The 17,826-nt window shown below is 39.3% G+C and overlaps 1 protein-coding gene across 1 annotated transcript; it reads right to left on the bottom strand.

Annotated features, from left to right (window-relative positions):
• Positions 1–353: 353 nt before the first annotated feature.
• On the bottom strand, positions 354–6,966 carry LOC129553537 (stromelysin-1-like). The gene is made up of 10 exons (XM_055422365.2): positions 6,749–6,966; positions 5,736–5,980; positions 5,492–5,640; positions 5,237–5,362; positions 4,664–4,828; positions 4,334–4,478; positions 3,304–3,437; positions 2,751–2,910; positions 1,690–1,793; positions 354–767 (listed from the first exon to the last, which is right to left on the bottom strand). The coding sequence occupies exons 1-10, from the start codon at positions 6,851–6,853 to the stop codon at positions 667–669; spliced, it is 1,434 nt and encodes a 477-aa protein (XP_055278340.1). The 5' UTR covers positions 6,854–6,966; the 3' UTR covers positions 354–666.
• Positions 6,967–17,826: the final 10,860 nt, after the last annotated feature.

Raw genomic sequence — 17,826 nt, 5'->3', positions numbered from 1 at the left:
GGAGAAGATAAAGAATAGGTTTATTTCCTCACCAGAAAAAAATGAGGTGTGTAAACTAGGTGATTTGCTTTAATTATAAGATTCTGCTTCACAAGTTTTTTCAGAGCCTGCCCTGTATGGTAATAACTCCCCTACATCTTTCTCCTTAGGTGTGTCAGGAACACATATGAAGCCTGGTTGGCAGAAATAGCATCCTTTTGGTAGGGCACCTGGAAGGGGAAATGGCAGATTGTTTCCAGTTCTGGTTGAGCCCATTTTGAGGCCCCAGCTGTGGAGACCCTGATCCTGTACTTCCACTCCACTGATCAGTCCATAACACACCCAAGATTGTGAGGAAAGTGCATTCATTGAAACAAACAAAGCAATAAAGTAACTGACAGATTCTCTTTATTAAATAATAAGCAAATAGTCTATATACAGTCGCTTGCCTGTTGCAGAGTGCTAACCCTGTTCCCAGGGGAGGCTGATGCACGTGACCAGAGTACAATGCACAGCCCATTTGAATGCCCTGTGATATGTGAGGCTAGTGGGCAAGACACACAGCTCACACTCTCGGTCTCCGTCACTGCACACCCAGAACACAAACCGTTTCATTTCATGGAGACTTAGGTGAAGAGTTAACAGCTTAACTTAAAATGCCCATGTTATGCCTTCTAAACATCTCTCCTAACAATTCAACCAGCTGTTACTCTTCAACACATGTGTCACTTTCTTTGCATTTGGGTCAAATTCAAACTGCGAAGATCCATTGAAGAAATAGTAAAACCCTGCAAATGCAGACAGGGGAAATAATGAGATATTTTTCTTCAAATAAATATATTTGGCAACACAGAAAACTCAGAATAACAGATACCTAAAAGTAGAAAGTGTTTATACAGATCTACTATGTGCCAGGAACTATGGTAAACATTTTGCATGACTTTTATTTTCATTTCTTTCTGTAGAAGTCCTATGAGGCACATACATCTAACTCCATTTTACAGATGAGGAAGTTGAGATTCAGACAAATTTAAATGCCTGCCCAAGGTCACTCAACAAGGAAAGGAAGGGAACAGCAAACCGCTCCAGCTCTGTCTGACAGCAGAATCAGGCTCTGGGTTATTAGGTTATTCCGCTTGAAATCAGATAAAATTCTCTGCATTTTCAGAAACTGTGTATCTTTACACTTTTCCTTCCGAATACTCCTCCTCCCATTTCCTGACAAGGAAGCCTGACTCTGTGGCCTCAGGGAATCTCAGGGACTCTTTCAGAACCAGACGATCCTTTCTGACTCTGCCATCCTGGTGCGCAGTTTACCTTTCAATAAAGATCATCTATCCCTCCACCCATCTATTCCTGAGCAGGGAGAAAATCCTCTTTTTTTTTTTTAACTTTGGGCTTATGGAAAGTTAAATATTGGCAACTGACTGACTACTCAGGAAAGACAGAGAAATTCTTTGTGGGAATTAGCGGTGGGACGGAGAAGCCAGCTGGCCAGTGTTAAACTTGGCCACAGCACTTGAGGGGGTTTTTATACAGCTTATTATACGAAGTAGTCAAAATTGATACGAAATTTGTAAGCTGAAATTTAGGGTTGGGAGGCGGAACCTGGTTAAAGAAAGCTTATTAAATACTTCAACTTTCCTCTTTCTTCCAGTACTATAGAATGTTTCAAGTGCCCCACTGCCAACAAAAGGAATGTCCTCTTACCAAATACTTCAAAAACAGCATCCACCTCTGGTTCAACCCCTGGAAAATCTTCCACTATTTTCTTGGGAAAACCTGGCTCCATGGATTGTCTTTTCTCATCAAATCTGCACCAAGTAAAAAAAACAAAGCTCAGCTCTGCACAAAGGCCGTGTTATCAAAATCGGCAAATCATGTTAGGTTTAACGTGGGATTCGAGTCAACTTTCCAAGATTTGCAAATAAATGTCAGACACGTTTAGTGCTACAGAAATGTGTGACTTTAATGGTACTGCAAACTTGGCTCTTAAGATTGTATCTCTACCAGAAAGAGAGGCAACATCTTGATCTAGCAGATGCTATTTTCTACCATATTTCTTAGGTCTGGACCGTTCCGTTCCGTTCAGTCGCTCAGTCGTGTCCGACTCTTTGCGACCCCGTGGACTGTAACCTACCAGGCTTCTCCGTCCATGGGATTCTCCAGGCAAGAATACTGGAGTGGGTTACCATTTCCTTCTCCAGGGGATCTTCCCGACCCAGGGATCGAACCCGAGTCTCCCGCATTGGAGGCAGACGCTTTAACCTCTGAGCCACCAGGGAAGCCTGGTCTCGACAGAAAGAATCTTAATCATACTTCTATCACAAAGATGTGAACACAAAGTGAATTCAATCATTCATTTCAAATACAAATTTCAAGTTTTCTATCATATTTGGTTCATATATGTTGTCACTGGGGTTTCCCAGATAGCTCAGCAGTGAAGAATCTTCCTGCCAATTCAGGAGACACAGGTTCAATCCCTGGGTCAGGAAGATCACTTGGAGGAGGAAATGGCAACCCACTCCAGTATTCTTGCCTGGGAAATCATGGAGAGAGGGGCCTGGCGGGTTACAGTCCATGGGGTCACGAAGGGTTGAGCATGACTGGGGGACTGAGCACACACACAGGGACTCCCCGGCAGCTGTCTAGAACCCCACTGTTCCTCCTGTGGGGGACGAAGGTCTAAGAGGAAGGCAGGAGACTTTCTTAGAGAAAGAGGATAACTTCCCTGACTAGGATCATACAAAGTTATTACAAACAAATATTACCTCCAGTATTTGTCCTCTACAAAGAAGTACGTTTTCTTCTTTTCCTTGTCAGAAAAGGCTGCGTCTATTTTCCTTACTGTTGAAGGAAGGCCCAGGGTATGGATGCCTCTTGGGTAACCTGCTTGCATCTCATTTCCTCTGATGGCCCAGAACTGATTTCCTGTTTTTATGAGAAAAAAACACAATCACACTGCATCTAAAACAATTAAGTCTTTGATTTTGGAAATATTTCTTAGCACCTTTGACTTTCATAGTAGAAAAAGAAGCCAGAATTTTAGATTTAGCAGCCCCAAATACACATTAAACAAAAACTTGTAGGTTGAATGAATGAACACAGTTGTAAATTCCAAATGAGGGAATTCACAACTGGGCTATTTCTATTCTTGTGTTCATCATCTATAAAATATAAATAAAATAATGCCAGTCTCAATTACAGCTTTGTTACCTTTAAGCAATAAAGTGACAAAATTTGTTGTAGAAAAAATTAAAGTCTTAATTTTCCAGTGAGAAGCTTTATTTCAGCAAGTTAAAGAAATTGTTACCTAATAATTACCTTTAAAAATGAAAACTGTGTCTTTGCTAGTAACTTCATATGCAGCATCGATGCCTGAAGGAAGAGATGGCCAGAATGAAGAGATCAAATGAAATTCAGGTTCAAGTGTCCTGAAGGATTTCCTCCAAAAATGTCTGAAATACATGCAAAAAGAAATGAAAATTTAAAAAAGTCTTTCACCTTTTAGCATATTTTCCTCACTCTCCTTCCTCACCCATTTTCCTCCATTCCCACATCCTCTAGGATCAATGTCAGACAGAAATCAGGTATGTTGCCATTAAGGAAAAATCTTCCCTTTTTTTTCCCCAGAAGACTGCACTGGACCTGTTGGCATAGGATTCCAGAATAATGTCTCTGTGAAAGGGAAGTTATCCTATAATGCAAATTAATTAACTGACTATAAGCTTTAAACACCTATAATTCATGCAAAATAGTATATATATTACACCACCATTAACATTTTCAAAAAGAAGGGCAGATGTGTATGTACGTATATGTACATGTAAGTATATTTTAATACATACATGGAATAATTCTGGAAGGATATTTAAGCATCCATCACTATGGATGGAGATAGGGAGAACTGAGAAACTGAATCAGTGATGTGATGATGACTTCTTTTAACTTTCTTTCCACTTGTGCGGTTTTATCATGTGCATATTTATCCAGCAGTGAGTAAATTAACTGATTAAATGTAATAGTGTCCTGGTATCATTTTTAAGGGAAGTAAAGATAAAATGCAGATTCTAAAGTTTTGCTTGTGATTTTTCAAAAGTAACCATGACTCAATAATATTTGGGAGTGATAGTTACAGGATTAAAATCAAATCATCCTAAGTCTTTGAAAATGAACTTGACAGTTTTAGGAAAATGTGGAAAGTGGAGCGTCAGAATAATTTCAAGTCTCAGGGCAAAATTGTTTTGTTTTAAATGCTTTAAAATCTCTATCAAGTTTCCATTTGTTTTCCTCTCTAAGCATTGTATTGATACATCAAAAGAATAGATAGGAATATAAAGTTTTCTGGACTGACCTGCCTTTAAATAACAGGATTTCTCCCCTCAGTGTGCTGATTGCATCGAAGGACAAGGCAGGGTCACACGCGGCTGGGGTCCCGGGTTCGGGAGGCACAGATTCCGTGGGCACCGCGGGGTCATCAGGGGGAACTGGGGGAGACCCTAAAGGGGACAGAGGTGAGGATGCAGACATCAGCAGGAAATGATGCTTGTGCCACTGTATCTGCTTCCCACACGTTCTCAAAGTGCCTCTAGTTAAATTACAAATGTTTTATGCAGCATTTGGAAGCTTTCCTGAAGACCATTATTGCAAAGCTACCACGTCTGATTTTTCCAGCATCACTCACCGTACAGGAACTGAATGCCGTTGATGTCATCCTGAGAAAGGCGGAACCGAGCGAGGTCTGTGAGAGGGTCGTAGACGGGGTACATCAAAGCTTCACGGTTGGTTGAGTGTTGGAGACCCAGGGAATGGCCAAGTTCATGGGCAGCAACAAGAAATAAATTGATTCCTGTTTAAGAAATCATAGATAACAGTTACTTATTCCTTAAATACACGTACATTTTACAGGTCAGCTGTGTATTATGTTCATTTGGTCGGCTATTATAGTAGCTTATTTCCTGGAAGCACACAGTACCTTTCTTGCCCCCTCTCCACCTTTTTTTTGGTTAATTGCTCAATTGACTGATTACACTTAATGGAAAGTCAAGTGTTTTTCAAGGCTCATTCTTGAAATCAATCTTTGAGACAAAGTATCTAGCCATATCCAATTACTCCCACCTCCACTCTGCCTCTGCTGATTCTTGTCCCATGGGGAAATCTGTTACAGTCCATTTCTCCAATATTCTTAGTTATTAAGACTTCTCCAAGTTAAAACAAAAATCAACACCAAAATCATTCTGAGAGATGTATCACTAACCTGATGTATCCTTTGTCCATTGTTCATCATCATCAAAGTGAGCATCTCCATAAAACCCTGATCCAGGTGGATAGGCATGAGCCAGAACTTTTCCAGGTCCATCAAAAGGCAAAAAGTCCCCATGTTCTAAGAGAGAAAAAAAAATTTATTGGATGATCAATAATTAGGATCTCTTTGGAAGCTTTTCTAATGAAACAACACTAGATAAAATTTTGTGTGGGTTTCCCCCCTTGTTTCTGTTTTGTTTTTTTTTACCTCTAACTGCAAATATGATCATTATGTCAGCTTCTCCTTCATAGATCCTGGAGAATGTAAGTGGAGTCACCTCCTCCCAGACCGTCAGAGCTTTTTCAATGGCAGAATCAACAGCATCTCTGGGTAAATCCTTTGTGTAATTCACAATTCTGTATGAAAAAAAGTAATAATAAGATACTATTTCTCCTGTGATCATAATTTCTAAAATCTCAATAGTATGTCAAAATCTCTCTGGACCCATTACCTGTAGGTGAGGTGAGTTTTCCTCCACTTGGGCATACCAGGAAAGGTGCTGAAGGAACCGACATCAGGAATCCCACACCGGGGCTTGTGTATCACCTCCAGAGTGTCAGAGTCCAGCTTTCCTGTCACCTCCAACCCCAGAAACTTCTGCATCTCTTGAATCTTTTTGACTACTGGACTACTGTCCTTTCTTCTAACAAACTGTTTCGTATCCTTTGCAAGGTTGTAGAAGTTTTCTAGATATTGCTAATGGAAAATAAGTATAGGTTTAGGTCATTCTTATGATTTTTAGTGGTTTACAGTAAATTTGTGCAGTTGCTCACTTAATCTATTTGAAATAGCCTTCTAGCTTACTGAAATAACAGTCAGTCATGTTTAATTCTTCAATTACACACTCTTCTTCACTTTTGCTTTATCTTTGTAACAGAATAATCTCTGCAGCTTATTTTAGTACCAGAGCAATGAAAATTGCCATTAACTGGAAAATCAAGGTAAGTATCTAGGGAACTTAAAGGATATAAACAAAACAATCAAACTTCCTTGTGTGTTATTTGTCTATTTCAGCTACATTTATTCAATTTTCCACTTTATGCTTCTCATAAGGAGCTGGCTTAAGAAAAAAACTTAGAAAAATCTCTGTGTCTAAACATGACAGCAGCAATAAAAATATCTAGCTAACATTATATTGGATTAAAATGCCTACAGAAGTTTCAAAATAAGACACATTTCATATACTCTCTGCTTGCTATTCAGTATCTTAAACAATGCTGCTACTAAGGTGGTTTTGATCTTAGGAAAATACCTAATATCTCTGGCTTTTGTTCCTTCTAGTATAAAAAAAGAAGCCCAGATGAGTGATACTGAGAGCCTTTCCATGTGCAACACTGTAGAACTCTGCCTTTGAACTTCGTACGTGGTCAGTTCCAACAATTCTGTGTGAGCTTTATAAAGAGAAAGCAGAGAGAGTTTCCCCACTGGGCCATCAGGAATGTGAGGACCATCTCCCTTAATTACCTGAACAAGCTCCATGCTGTCTTCCTTGTCCCTTGCAGCTCTGTCCAGTGGATAGGCTGAGCACACTGCCACACATAGCAACAGCAGAATCAGAAGATTTCTCATTTCCACTGGCTTTTCTCTGCTCAATGTTGTCTTAATGGCTTGCTCTCTATCTTCTGTTAGGTCCACGGTCTAGAGTCCTATTTTTATAAGGTGACAGTGTTTGTTTAGATCACCCACAGCTTGACTCATGATTGCTTTCTTCCAAACGGCAACAGGACCATTTCCAAAAATTCTGAATCCGAAGTAGGATGATACAACCTACTTTACTAATTTCTCCCAACGTTTCCAATTTTGCAAGTCAAAAGAGTGATTAATCTCCAGGAAATGCTTCCTGTCTTGGTAAGAAGAAAACTGGGGCATTTTTTTTTTTTTTAATTCTAGAGAAAAAGGACTGGAATTTACTAGACAGTTTACATTTGTGGGATTGAGAAAAGAAGTTGACCTGGTAATAAGTCAGAATTCTGTAGAGCTTTTAAATGCAGTTTTAAGAAAAATGTATTTAAAATCAAATGTGATAAGAGGTAAGTAGATGCAAAGCTGAATATATATAGCCACAGTCTATACTGTTAAATTCTGTAAAAACAGAAGAAATACACTCTAGAATAAAATTGAAACAGAAATTCACTTTTTGACCCTTTGATCTGAAATACCTAAATCTGACTCAAACTTTGATTTAAAGCAGGCAGTTAGTCCAGGTAGGACTCTATCTGATAACTTTTCACTTTTGTCTTCCTTTTATCATGCTTCTCCATGACTAATCAGACAGGATAGCACATGATCCGTGCTGCCTCCAACCGATATAATCATTCTTCTAGCTATTCACTTGTTTCTCGAGTGCCACAGTATTAAATGTTTCAGAATAAACAAATTAAGATTGTAGATTTGAAGATAACATCTAAAGGAGAAATATAGAAAAAAGTGACCAAATTAGCTGGGAAGGATGAAAGAAGGAAAAAAAAAGTATAATCTACTAGAGGAGATGATCGCTGCATAACTAATCTTATAAGAAGTAAAGAAATTGTACAGGAATTATGAAGAAGGAAAGATATTTTCTTGAGAGAAAGCCTAGGATAAAGCCACAAATAAGTGAAGACTGAAATAGTTTGGATGTAGAGGAAAATGCAGGAACAGGATAAACAACCATACAGAGTCAAGAAAGTTTAGTGTCTCTATGAAAAAGCGGCAAAGGGTTAACTTTTCATTGAAGTAAAAAGTGTGTGAACATGAGTAGTGGAACATGAAAACTGAAGTTGTGGGATGATAGGTTGGAGCTTCTTTGTAGAATGCCATTAGTGACTAAGATGTTTGTTTATTTAGTTTATTTTAGTTGTTTACTTGATTTTGTTGTTGACGGAAATCCATGTTTCTACAAAATCCTTTCAATTAAATTTTGTATATTTCAATAAAATTTTGTATTTTTACTAAAGAAAATTTAAAATACATAAAAATGTAGAGGAAATTAAGTTATTTATGGTCAAGCTACTAGGAGAAAAAATACTATTAGCACTTCACTGTACTTTCTTCTGATTTTTAATAATTGTGTATTCTGTTTTATATCATGCTCATTCATGCACAATTTATAAAATTTTATCTGTTTTTTCTATGAATTTGAATGTCATCAGCCAAAAGGAAGTACTAGTAAGGCGAAGTATTTCTTCTTCACCTTGTAAAAATAAAACGTGTTGCTTACAGGATTTTTAAAATGTACATTTTCCATAGTTGAAATCAGATCATATATATTATTTTTCATGTCTAATTTCCATAGAAACATTCAAACATATTGGTTGAAAGGTGAACTAGAGCAGAAAAAGAAGTTGGGAACAGATAAAATCTGCAAGTGGGGTAGCTATCTTTTTCACTTATAAAAGCCTAATTACTCAGATCACTCAACAAGAGTAGGAAATGTGTTGAAATCCATCATTCAAATTCCTTGGAAATGACAATGACTTTTATATGGCTCCAGGCAACTTGATTTTAGAGAAGGAAGGAGAGCATTTTGTAATATGCTTGGTGTAACAATTGTGCACACAAAAAATAAAAATTTCAGGGGTACTTCAATAGGACATGTATTTAATCTGATTACAGGATACAGAATATTGCTTGTGAAGCACTTTTTCTCGTATGATGATTAGAGTAGAAGCAGAAGGGAGACCGGTGTGAAAAGCAGAATGGTCCAAGCATAACCCCATACTGCCAAATCTACCTGACAAGTCACCTTTCAGCTAGAAAACTGAAAACAAACTGAGAAACAAGAACTCTGTTAAACATTTTAGAGCCGGACCTATGCATTCTGAAATTGTCCGTTTAGGGTCAGTTGGCAATTGTATGTCTTTACGTAATTTTCCAAGGTGGTTCAGGAGAAATTTAATAATTCTAGCAAGTCTGAGCATCTCTTTTGGTAACTTGTCCTATGGAAGGTATCTTGGATGGGTATGAAAATCTAAGGTCACAATTTCTTTTCTCTCATCCAAAATCAATATGCCTCCAACAGAGATGTGGTTTCAGCGTTTTCTAGTTCATTGAAAAATAAATGTTCTGATCCCTAATCAGACATTTGAGGAAAAAAAATATCTTTCTAGTTCTTTAAAATGACTGCAAGTTCCTGAAGTTTTATAAGATAAACATAGATAAGCCTACAAATCTTTTTTCTAATATAGCTTCTCTGTCGCTATAAATAGTGGAAAAGTATATTCTAAAACAATTTTGTATATTCTAAAGCAATTTTGTTTTCAATGTTGTAACTTTCCCCCTTTCATTTTATGTCCCATGCATGGTACGTGTTCATTGCAGCACTATTTACAGTAGCCAGAACATGGAAACAACCTAATTGTCCAATGACAGATGAAAGGATAAAGATGTGGCACACACATACAATAGAATATTGCTTAGCCATAAAAAGGAATGAAATTGAGTCATTCATAGAGATATGGATGGACCTAGTCTGTCATACAGAGTAATGTAAGTCAGAAAAAGAAAAGCAAATATTATATATTCATGTATATATATGAAGTCTAGAAAGATGGCACAGATGAACCTATGTCCAGGGCAAGAATAGAAACACAGACATAGAAAATGGACATGTGGGAGTGGGGGGATGGGGCGGGTGGGGCAATTGGGAGATTAGGATTGACATATATACACAACCACGTGTGAAATAGATAGCTAGTGGGAACCTGCTGTAAAACACAGGAAGCTCAGCCCAGTACTCTGTGATGCGATAGGGTGGTAGGTGGGAGGTCTCAGAAGGAGGGAATGTATGTAAATATGTAGTTGATTCACTCCACTGTATAGCAGAAAGTAACACAACATTATAAAGCAATTATGAAGTGAAGTGATAGTTGTGGAGTCATGTCTGACTCTTTGAGAGCCCCCTGACAGGCTCATCCATCCATGGATTTCTCCAGGCCAGATTACTGGAGTGGGTAGCCTTTCCCTTCTCCAGGGGATCTTCTCACCCAGGGATCGAACATGGGTCTCCTGCATTGCAGGTGGATTCTTCACCAACTGATCTATCAGGGAAGCCCTTAGTTTGTTGAGATTCACAAAGCAACTTGCTGGTATTTTGACTGAGGCCAGTTGTCTTCTTAGACTGAAAATTTTCCCATGTAATATTTCTGCCAGATAAGTGAGAACACTGCTTCTAGGAGATTTATCTGGTAGCAGTGATGAGCTGGACTAGCAGGAGAAGAAGGTAAAGCTGACTGACTTATAGGGGTTATTATACTCTAAGTGAGCCTTAAGGAGAACCAGAGGACTGCAAATATAAGTCCTATATAAGGAAAGAGATGATACAGACAGAAAAGGGACAGGAAAGATAAACTAAGAAGAAGAAGGCATCAGTTCCATTCAGTCACTCAGTCGTGTTCGACTCTTTGTGACCCCATGGACTGCAGCACACCAGGCCTCCCTGTCCATCACCAACTCCCAGAGTTTACTCAAACTCATGTCCATCAAGTCGGTGATGCCATCCAACCATCTCATCCTCTGTCGTCTGCTTCTTCTCCCACCTTCAATCCTTCCCAGCATCAGGGTCTTTTCCAATGAGTCAGTTTGGGCATCAGATGCCCAAAGTATTCAAGTTTCAGCTTCAGCATCAGTTCTTCCAATGAACATTCAGAACTGATTTCCTTTAGGATGGACTGGTTGGATTTCCTTGCAGTCCAAGGGACTCTCAAGAGTCTTCTCCAACACCACAGTTCAAAAGCATCAATTCTTTGACTCTCAGCTTTCTTTATAGTCCAACTCTCACATATATGCATGATTACTGGAAGAACCATAGCTTTGACTAGATGGACCTTTGTTGGCAAAGTAATGTGTCTGCTTTTTAATATGCTGTCTAAGTTGGCTTCCCTGGTGGCTCAGAGGTTAAAGCGTCTGCCTCCAATGCGGGAGAACTGGGTTCGATCCCTGGGTCGGGAAGATCCCCTGGAGAAGGAAATGGTAACCCACTCCAGTATTCTTGCCTGAAGAATCCCATGGACGGAGAAGCCTGGTAGGCTATAGTCCATGGGGTTGCAAAGAGTCGGACACGACTGAGCAACTTCACTATTCACTAAGTTGGTCATAACTTTTCTTCCAAGGAGCAAGAGTTTTTTAATTTCAAGGCTGCAGTCACCATCTGCAGTGACTTTGGAGCCCAAGAAAATAAAATCTCTCACTGTTTCTATTGTTTCCCCATCTATTTGCCATGAAGTGATGGGACCAGATGCCATGATCTTAGTTTTTTGAATGTTGCGTTTTAAGACAACTTTTTCACTCTTGTTTTTCACTTTCATTAAGAGGCTCTTTAGTTCTTCTTCATTTTCTGCCATAAGAGTGGTATCATCTGCATATCTGAGATCATTGATATTTCTCTCAGCAATCTTGATTCCAGCTTGTGCTTCATCCAGCCCAGCATTTTGCATGATGTACTCTGCCTATAAGTTAAATAAGCAGGGTGACAATATACAGCCTTGATGTACTCCTTTCTTTCCAATTTGGAACCAGTCCATTGTTCCATGTCCAGTTCTAACTGTTGTTTCTTGACCTGCATACAGAATTCTCAGGAGGCAGGTAAGGTGGTCTGGTATTCCCATCTCTTGAAGAATTTTCCATCTCTTGAAGAAGGTATGGCATGCCTTTAGTCTTGTAAAATGGGAAGAACTGAGATTAACTAGTCTATAGTTAAGGGCTTCCCTGGTGGCTCAGATGGTAAAGAATCTGCCTGTAATGCGGGAGACTCAGGTTTGATCCCTGGATTGAGGAGATTCCCCTGGAGAGGAAAATGGCAACTCACTCCAGTACTTTGCTTGGAGAATTCCATGGATGGAGGAGTCTGGTAGGCTACAGTCCATGGGGTTCCAAAGAGTCAGACATAACTGAATGACTATCACTTTTACTTTTCACAGTTAAGATTGATTCACTGTTCCTTTCTTTGTGACTCGACAGGTCTGTGCCTAGTATGGAAAAAAGCAAAGATTAAATGAGACCAAGCAACAACTATTTATTCAGAGCTTGCTATAGAGGAAAGTCAGCCACTGAAATTCATGTTTTGGCAGACAAAATCAAAGCAGACAGACACCTGGAAAACGTTATGGTGGGGGAAAGGGAAGTTTTCACATTTATCCTGATTGGAAACTGTTGATATGGGGACACTGCAGCTAGGCTAACTAGAAGTGGGCATCCTGTGCTATTGGTTAGGAGGTATATTTTTTCTGATTGATCCAAGTTGGAAACAAGACAAAAATGAGAGAGGCTATCAGTTTCTCAGCAAATGTTGGACATTTTGGATTGTCACAAAAGCTACCTTTTAGCTTCCTATATTGTCACTAGAGATATCAATCTAGCTTCCTGCACTTATAAACTGCTTTCCTGGGCTGTTCATTGAATATAAAGGGACTGGTTTCCTGGGCAGATTGCTACAGACAATGGGTCAAAGTTCTGTTTTTATGTATAGTTTAATCATTGTCTGCTTGTCTGTTCAGTCTCTCACTGAAAAAGTTGTCTCTACTCTGTGCCTTGTGCACTTTGTAAAAGAAGAAAGTTTGGAGTATTTACACTTGGCTGAATTACTTTTTTTTTTGTTATCCATATATTATTTACTTAAATTCTGAAATTTATAAGTGTTATATTCCAGGGCTTAGGTCAGATATCTGTAACCAGTAATACCTATTGCCCTGAAAAAGCCATGTAATGATCCTGGGCAATGCTTTGCCATGGTTAAGACAACTCATCTTCTTATGAGTCATGATTTGTAAATGTTGACAGATTTTTGGATGAGTCACATTATGTAAGAAGGACAGAATGAAATTGTATTGCAGTAATAGCTAAAGTAGAGTTGGCTATGTACTAAAGCATGGCTAACTCACATAAACCTACAGAGCTAGCGGTAGGGTGCCAGCTTGCTGCTGCTGCTGCTAAGTCACTTCAGTCGTGTCCGACTCTGTGCGACCCCATAGACGGCAGCCCACCAGGCTCCCCCATCCCTGGGATTCTCCAGGCAAGAACACTGGAGTGGGTTGCCATTTCCTTCTCCATGTGTGAAAGTGAAGTCGCTCAGTCATGTCTGACTTGTAGCGACCCCATGGACTTCAGCCTACCAGGCTCCTCCGTCCATGGGATTTTCTAGGCAAGAGTACTGGAGTGGCTTGCCATTGCCTTCTCCGAGGATGCCAGCTTACTCTCCATTAAAATTATACCATTAGAAGAAAGGAATAAAGGTTCTGAACTTTCATTACTTTATATGTTTTTAGGTAATTAAAGCCTGTTACTTTTCTTGGCATGTGTAATACAGTCTTCACTTTTTAAAAAAGATATGGTCTTGCTCCTTTGACTGGAAGATTTTCCTCTGCCCTCTCATTTTGCCTAATTTTTGTGTTGTATTTGTATTAGGTATGTCATTTCCAGATTTTGGAAAAGTGGCGTCATAAGGCTCAGCAACATGCTCCCCCTGGTTACCAAAGCCACGTGCTGTAGGAGCGCCCCCTTCTCCTGTGGCTGGGCCAGCTGCTGCAGGCACACTGGCAGGCAGGGCTGGCACAGGTGGCTGCTAGGTCTTGTCTTGTGTGGTGAGTGTGGGCCTGCTGGAAGGTGGTCATGTCTCTTTGGGGCTAGCTGCACAGGCTGGATCTGCGGGCCCTCTGGGCTGGTGTCAGCTCACTGGTAGGGAGGGGTAGAGTAGACATTTTTATTGCTATTTTAAGGATGAAGAAAAATGGGCAGAGAGAAAGTAAGCAATTTGTTTGGTGTCACAGAGCCAGTAAGTGCATATTACAATTCTGAGAATTGTTTCACCCAAACTTAAACTCTTTCTGCTTTGCTATTTTGATTCTATTGACTGATAATCTTTCAACTAAGAAGGAGCATGATTTGATACTATTTGGCTAAATAATTAAGGGCAAGATAAAATAGTTAATAAATTATTAACAGCAACAAGAATCTTACTCCTAGGTTCTGTACTTTTTTTGGAGCAGTCAAGTTGACAAGAAAATATCTTGAGGAAGATGTGAATGGAAATTAAGTTTGAGGTTTGAGAAGTTTTTCCACTTTTTCTCTAAATTCATGACCTAGAACAAAATGTTCCCATTTTATAAATGCATAAAATATTATTTTCAAAGAAAGAAAAGATTGTGAAATGTGTCTTGACCCGCAAAGGTACTGAATTGTGTGTTTATGGTCAGAATTTTGGAGATGGTTTTTTTGATGAGCACTTATGAATTCATGGCTAGCAAGATTTTTGATGGTAATTTTCTGGAATTGGAATATTGACCAGCCTTGGTGAGTAAGAAGACTTAGGATTTTGGAATCTCAGTAAAATATATTCACTGCTCGCAGACATTTGTCCTAAGTGGGCAGCACAAGTGGAAGACAATTGACAGGAAAGACTGGACTTAGAAAGAGGAGAGAGAAGTCAGAAGGTCAGAAATTCATGAGCGGCACTTCCAAACTGAAGACCACCAGACATATGCTGGGACAAGAGACATATCCAGGTTTCAGTTTTCAAGAATATGAATATTTGAGAAAGAAAAATTTTGGAAAGGGTTAAGTCCAGGCTAAGATGATGTTAAAAACAAATGAAATGCAGAGATTGAATTTAATTTGAAGGTACTACAAACTCTTGTCTCTATTTGTTTTGTAGGTTTGATTGAACAACAGTTGCATCATTTCTGCTACCTAATGTGTATGCAAATTTGAACAAATGTTTTAACTATTCTGAACTTCAGTTTTTCATCTGTGAGATCAGGATACTGATACATAGCTTGTAATGTGGGTATAAAGATTCAGTTCAGTTCAGTTGCTCAGTCGTGTCCGACTCTTTCCAACTCCATAGGCTGCAGCAAGCCAGGCTTCCCTGTCCATCACCAACTCCTGGAGTTTACTCAAATTCATGTCCATCAAGTCGGTGATGCCATCCAACCATCTCATCCTCTGTCATCCCCTTCTCTTCCTGCCTTCAATTTTTCCCAGCATCAGGGTATTTTCCAATGAGTCAGTTCTTCCCATCAGGTGGCCAAAGTACTGGAGTTTCAGCTTCAGCATCAGTCCTTCCAATGAATACTCAGGAGTGATCTCCTTTAGGATGGAGTGGTTGGTTCTCCTTGCAGTCCAAGGGATCTCAAGAGTCTTCTCCAACACCGCAGTTCAAAAGCATCAATTCTTCGGTACTCAGCTTTCTTTATGGTCCAACTCTCACATTCATACATGACTACTGGAAAAACCATAGCTTTTACTAGATGGACCTTTGTTGGCAAAGTAATGTCTCTGCTTTTTAATATGCTGGCTAGGTTAGTCATAACTTTCCTTCCAAGGTGTAAGCGTTTTTTAATTTCATGGCTACAGTCACCATCTGCAATGATTTTGGAGCCCCCCAAAGACTTTTAGTCTTTCACTGTTTCCACTGTTTCCCCATCTATTTGCTATGAAATGATGGGACCAGATGCCATGATCTTAGTTTTCTGAATGTTGAGTTTTAAGTCAACTTTTCCACTCTCCTTTTTCACTTTCATCAAGAGGCTCTTTAGTTCTTCTCTTTCTTCCATAAGGGTGGTGTCATCTGCATATCTGAGGTTATTGATATTTCTCCCGGCAATCTTGATTCCAACTTGTGCTTCATCCAGCCCGGAATCTTGCATGATGTACTCTGCATAGAATTAAATAATCGGGGTGACAATATACAGCCTTGACGTACTCCTTTCTTTCCCAATTTGTAATCAGTCTGTTGTTCCATGTCCAGTTCTAACTGTTGCTTCTTGACCTACATACAGATTTCTCAGGAAGCAGGTAAGGTGGTCTGGTCTTCCCATCTCCTTAAGAATTTTCCACAATTTGTTGTGATCCACACAGTCAAAAGCTTTGGCATAGTCAATAAAGCAGAAGTAGATGTTTTTCTAGAACTCTCTTGTTTTTCAATGACCCATTGAATGTTGGCAATTTGATCTCTGATTCCTCTGCCTTTTCTAAATCCAGCTTGAATATTTGGAAGTTCACAATTCACATTCTGGTGAAGCCTAGCTTGGAGAATTTGGGGCATTACTTTGCTAAGGTGTGAAATGAGTGCAGTTTTGCGGTGGTTTGAACATTCTTCGGCCTTTCCCTTCTTTGGGTTTGAAATGAAAAGAGTCCTATGGCCACTGCTGAGTTTTGCAAATGTGCTGGCATATTGGGTACAGCACTTTAACAACATCATTTTTTTAGGATTTGAAATAACTCAGCTGGAATTCCATCACCTCCTCTAGCTTTGTTCATAGTGATGCTTCCTAAGGCCCACCTGACTTCACACTCCAGGGTATCTGGGTCTAGGTGAGTGATCACACCATCGTGGTTATCTGGGTCATAATGATCTTTTTTGTATAGTTCTTCTGTATATATTTGTATAGTTCTTCTGTATATATAGTTCTTCTTTTGTATATATTCTTGCCACCTCTTCTATCTTCTGCTTCTGTTAGATCCATACCATTTCTGTCCTTTATTGTGCCCATCTTTGCATGAAATGTTCCCTTGGTATCTCTAATTTTCTTGAAGAGATCTCTAGTCTTTCCCATTCTATTGTTTTCCTCTATTTCTTTGCACTGATCACTGAGGAAGGCTTTCTTATCTCTCCCTGCTATTCTTTGGAACTTTGCATTCAAATAGGTATATCTTCCCTTTTCTCCTTTGCCTTTAGCTTCTCTTCTTTTCTCAGTTATTTGTAAGGCCTCCTCCTGAGTTGAAATAGGCTTGACCATTTCTTAGATCTTGAGTATATCAATCAGTAATGGTGTGAAAATACATAGAAAACTACGAGTGCTCCACAAACCCATAAGTTGTTAGTGAGAATTTTAATATATGTGAAATCCAAAGAAAGAGAATGTGTGTTAAGGCAGTGGAGAACCCTGCTGTGAGCTGTGATGAAAGTTCACTGAAGTGGGCAGTTCCCATTTCATTCCTTCTGCTCTCCAGGCTTGTGGTCATGAACTGCAGGTGCTCCTTGGGGTTGTTTGTAGTCCGGAAAATGCTGTCTAGATTTGAGACCAAGGACTCAGGTGGCTTTAGGCAAATGACCAAAACAAATATAGCTTTTTCCTGTTTCTGGTTGCCTTATCTCTTTTTCACCCCTTTGTGCAGTAATAGACATTTTATTTAATAGTGCAAGTGAAAGTGAAGTCACTCAGTCATGTCCAACTCTTTGCCACCCTGTGAACTGTTGCCCACCAGGCTCCTCCATCCATGGGATTCTCCAGGCAAGAGTGCTGGAGTGCGGTGCCAGTGCCTTCTCCAGTGTATCTTCCCGACCCAGGGATCGAACCCAGGTCTCCCACATTGTACACAGATGCTTTACTGTCTGAACCACTAGGGAAGTCCAACTATTATTTAACAGTAGGTCCAAAATTATTTTCAAAACACATATTCTGTTTTTCAAGAAAAAGTTCTTAAAAACCAAATACTTTCTTTCAAGTTTTTATTTGAGCAATACATATATTATGAAAGATAACAGAAAAATCAACACAATGGAATAAAATTATATTATCACCATAATTATATGATTTATTTATATATTACTTTCATTAAATCTCATT

Source organism: Moschus berezovskii, chromosome 14 (assembly GCF_049115385.1).
Source record: "Moschus berezovskii isolate FMDL1 chromosome 14, NW_MosBer_1.0, whole genome shotgun sequence".
Classification (NCBI taxonomy): Eukaryota; Metazoa; Chordata; class Mammalia; order Artiodactyla; family Moschidae; genus Moschus; species Moschus berezovskii.
The sequence above is the reverse complement of the archived record's forward strand: the minus strand, read 5'-3'. Positions and strand labels throughout refer to the sequence as shown.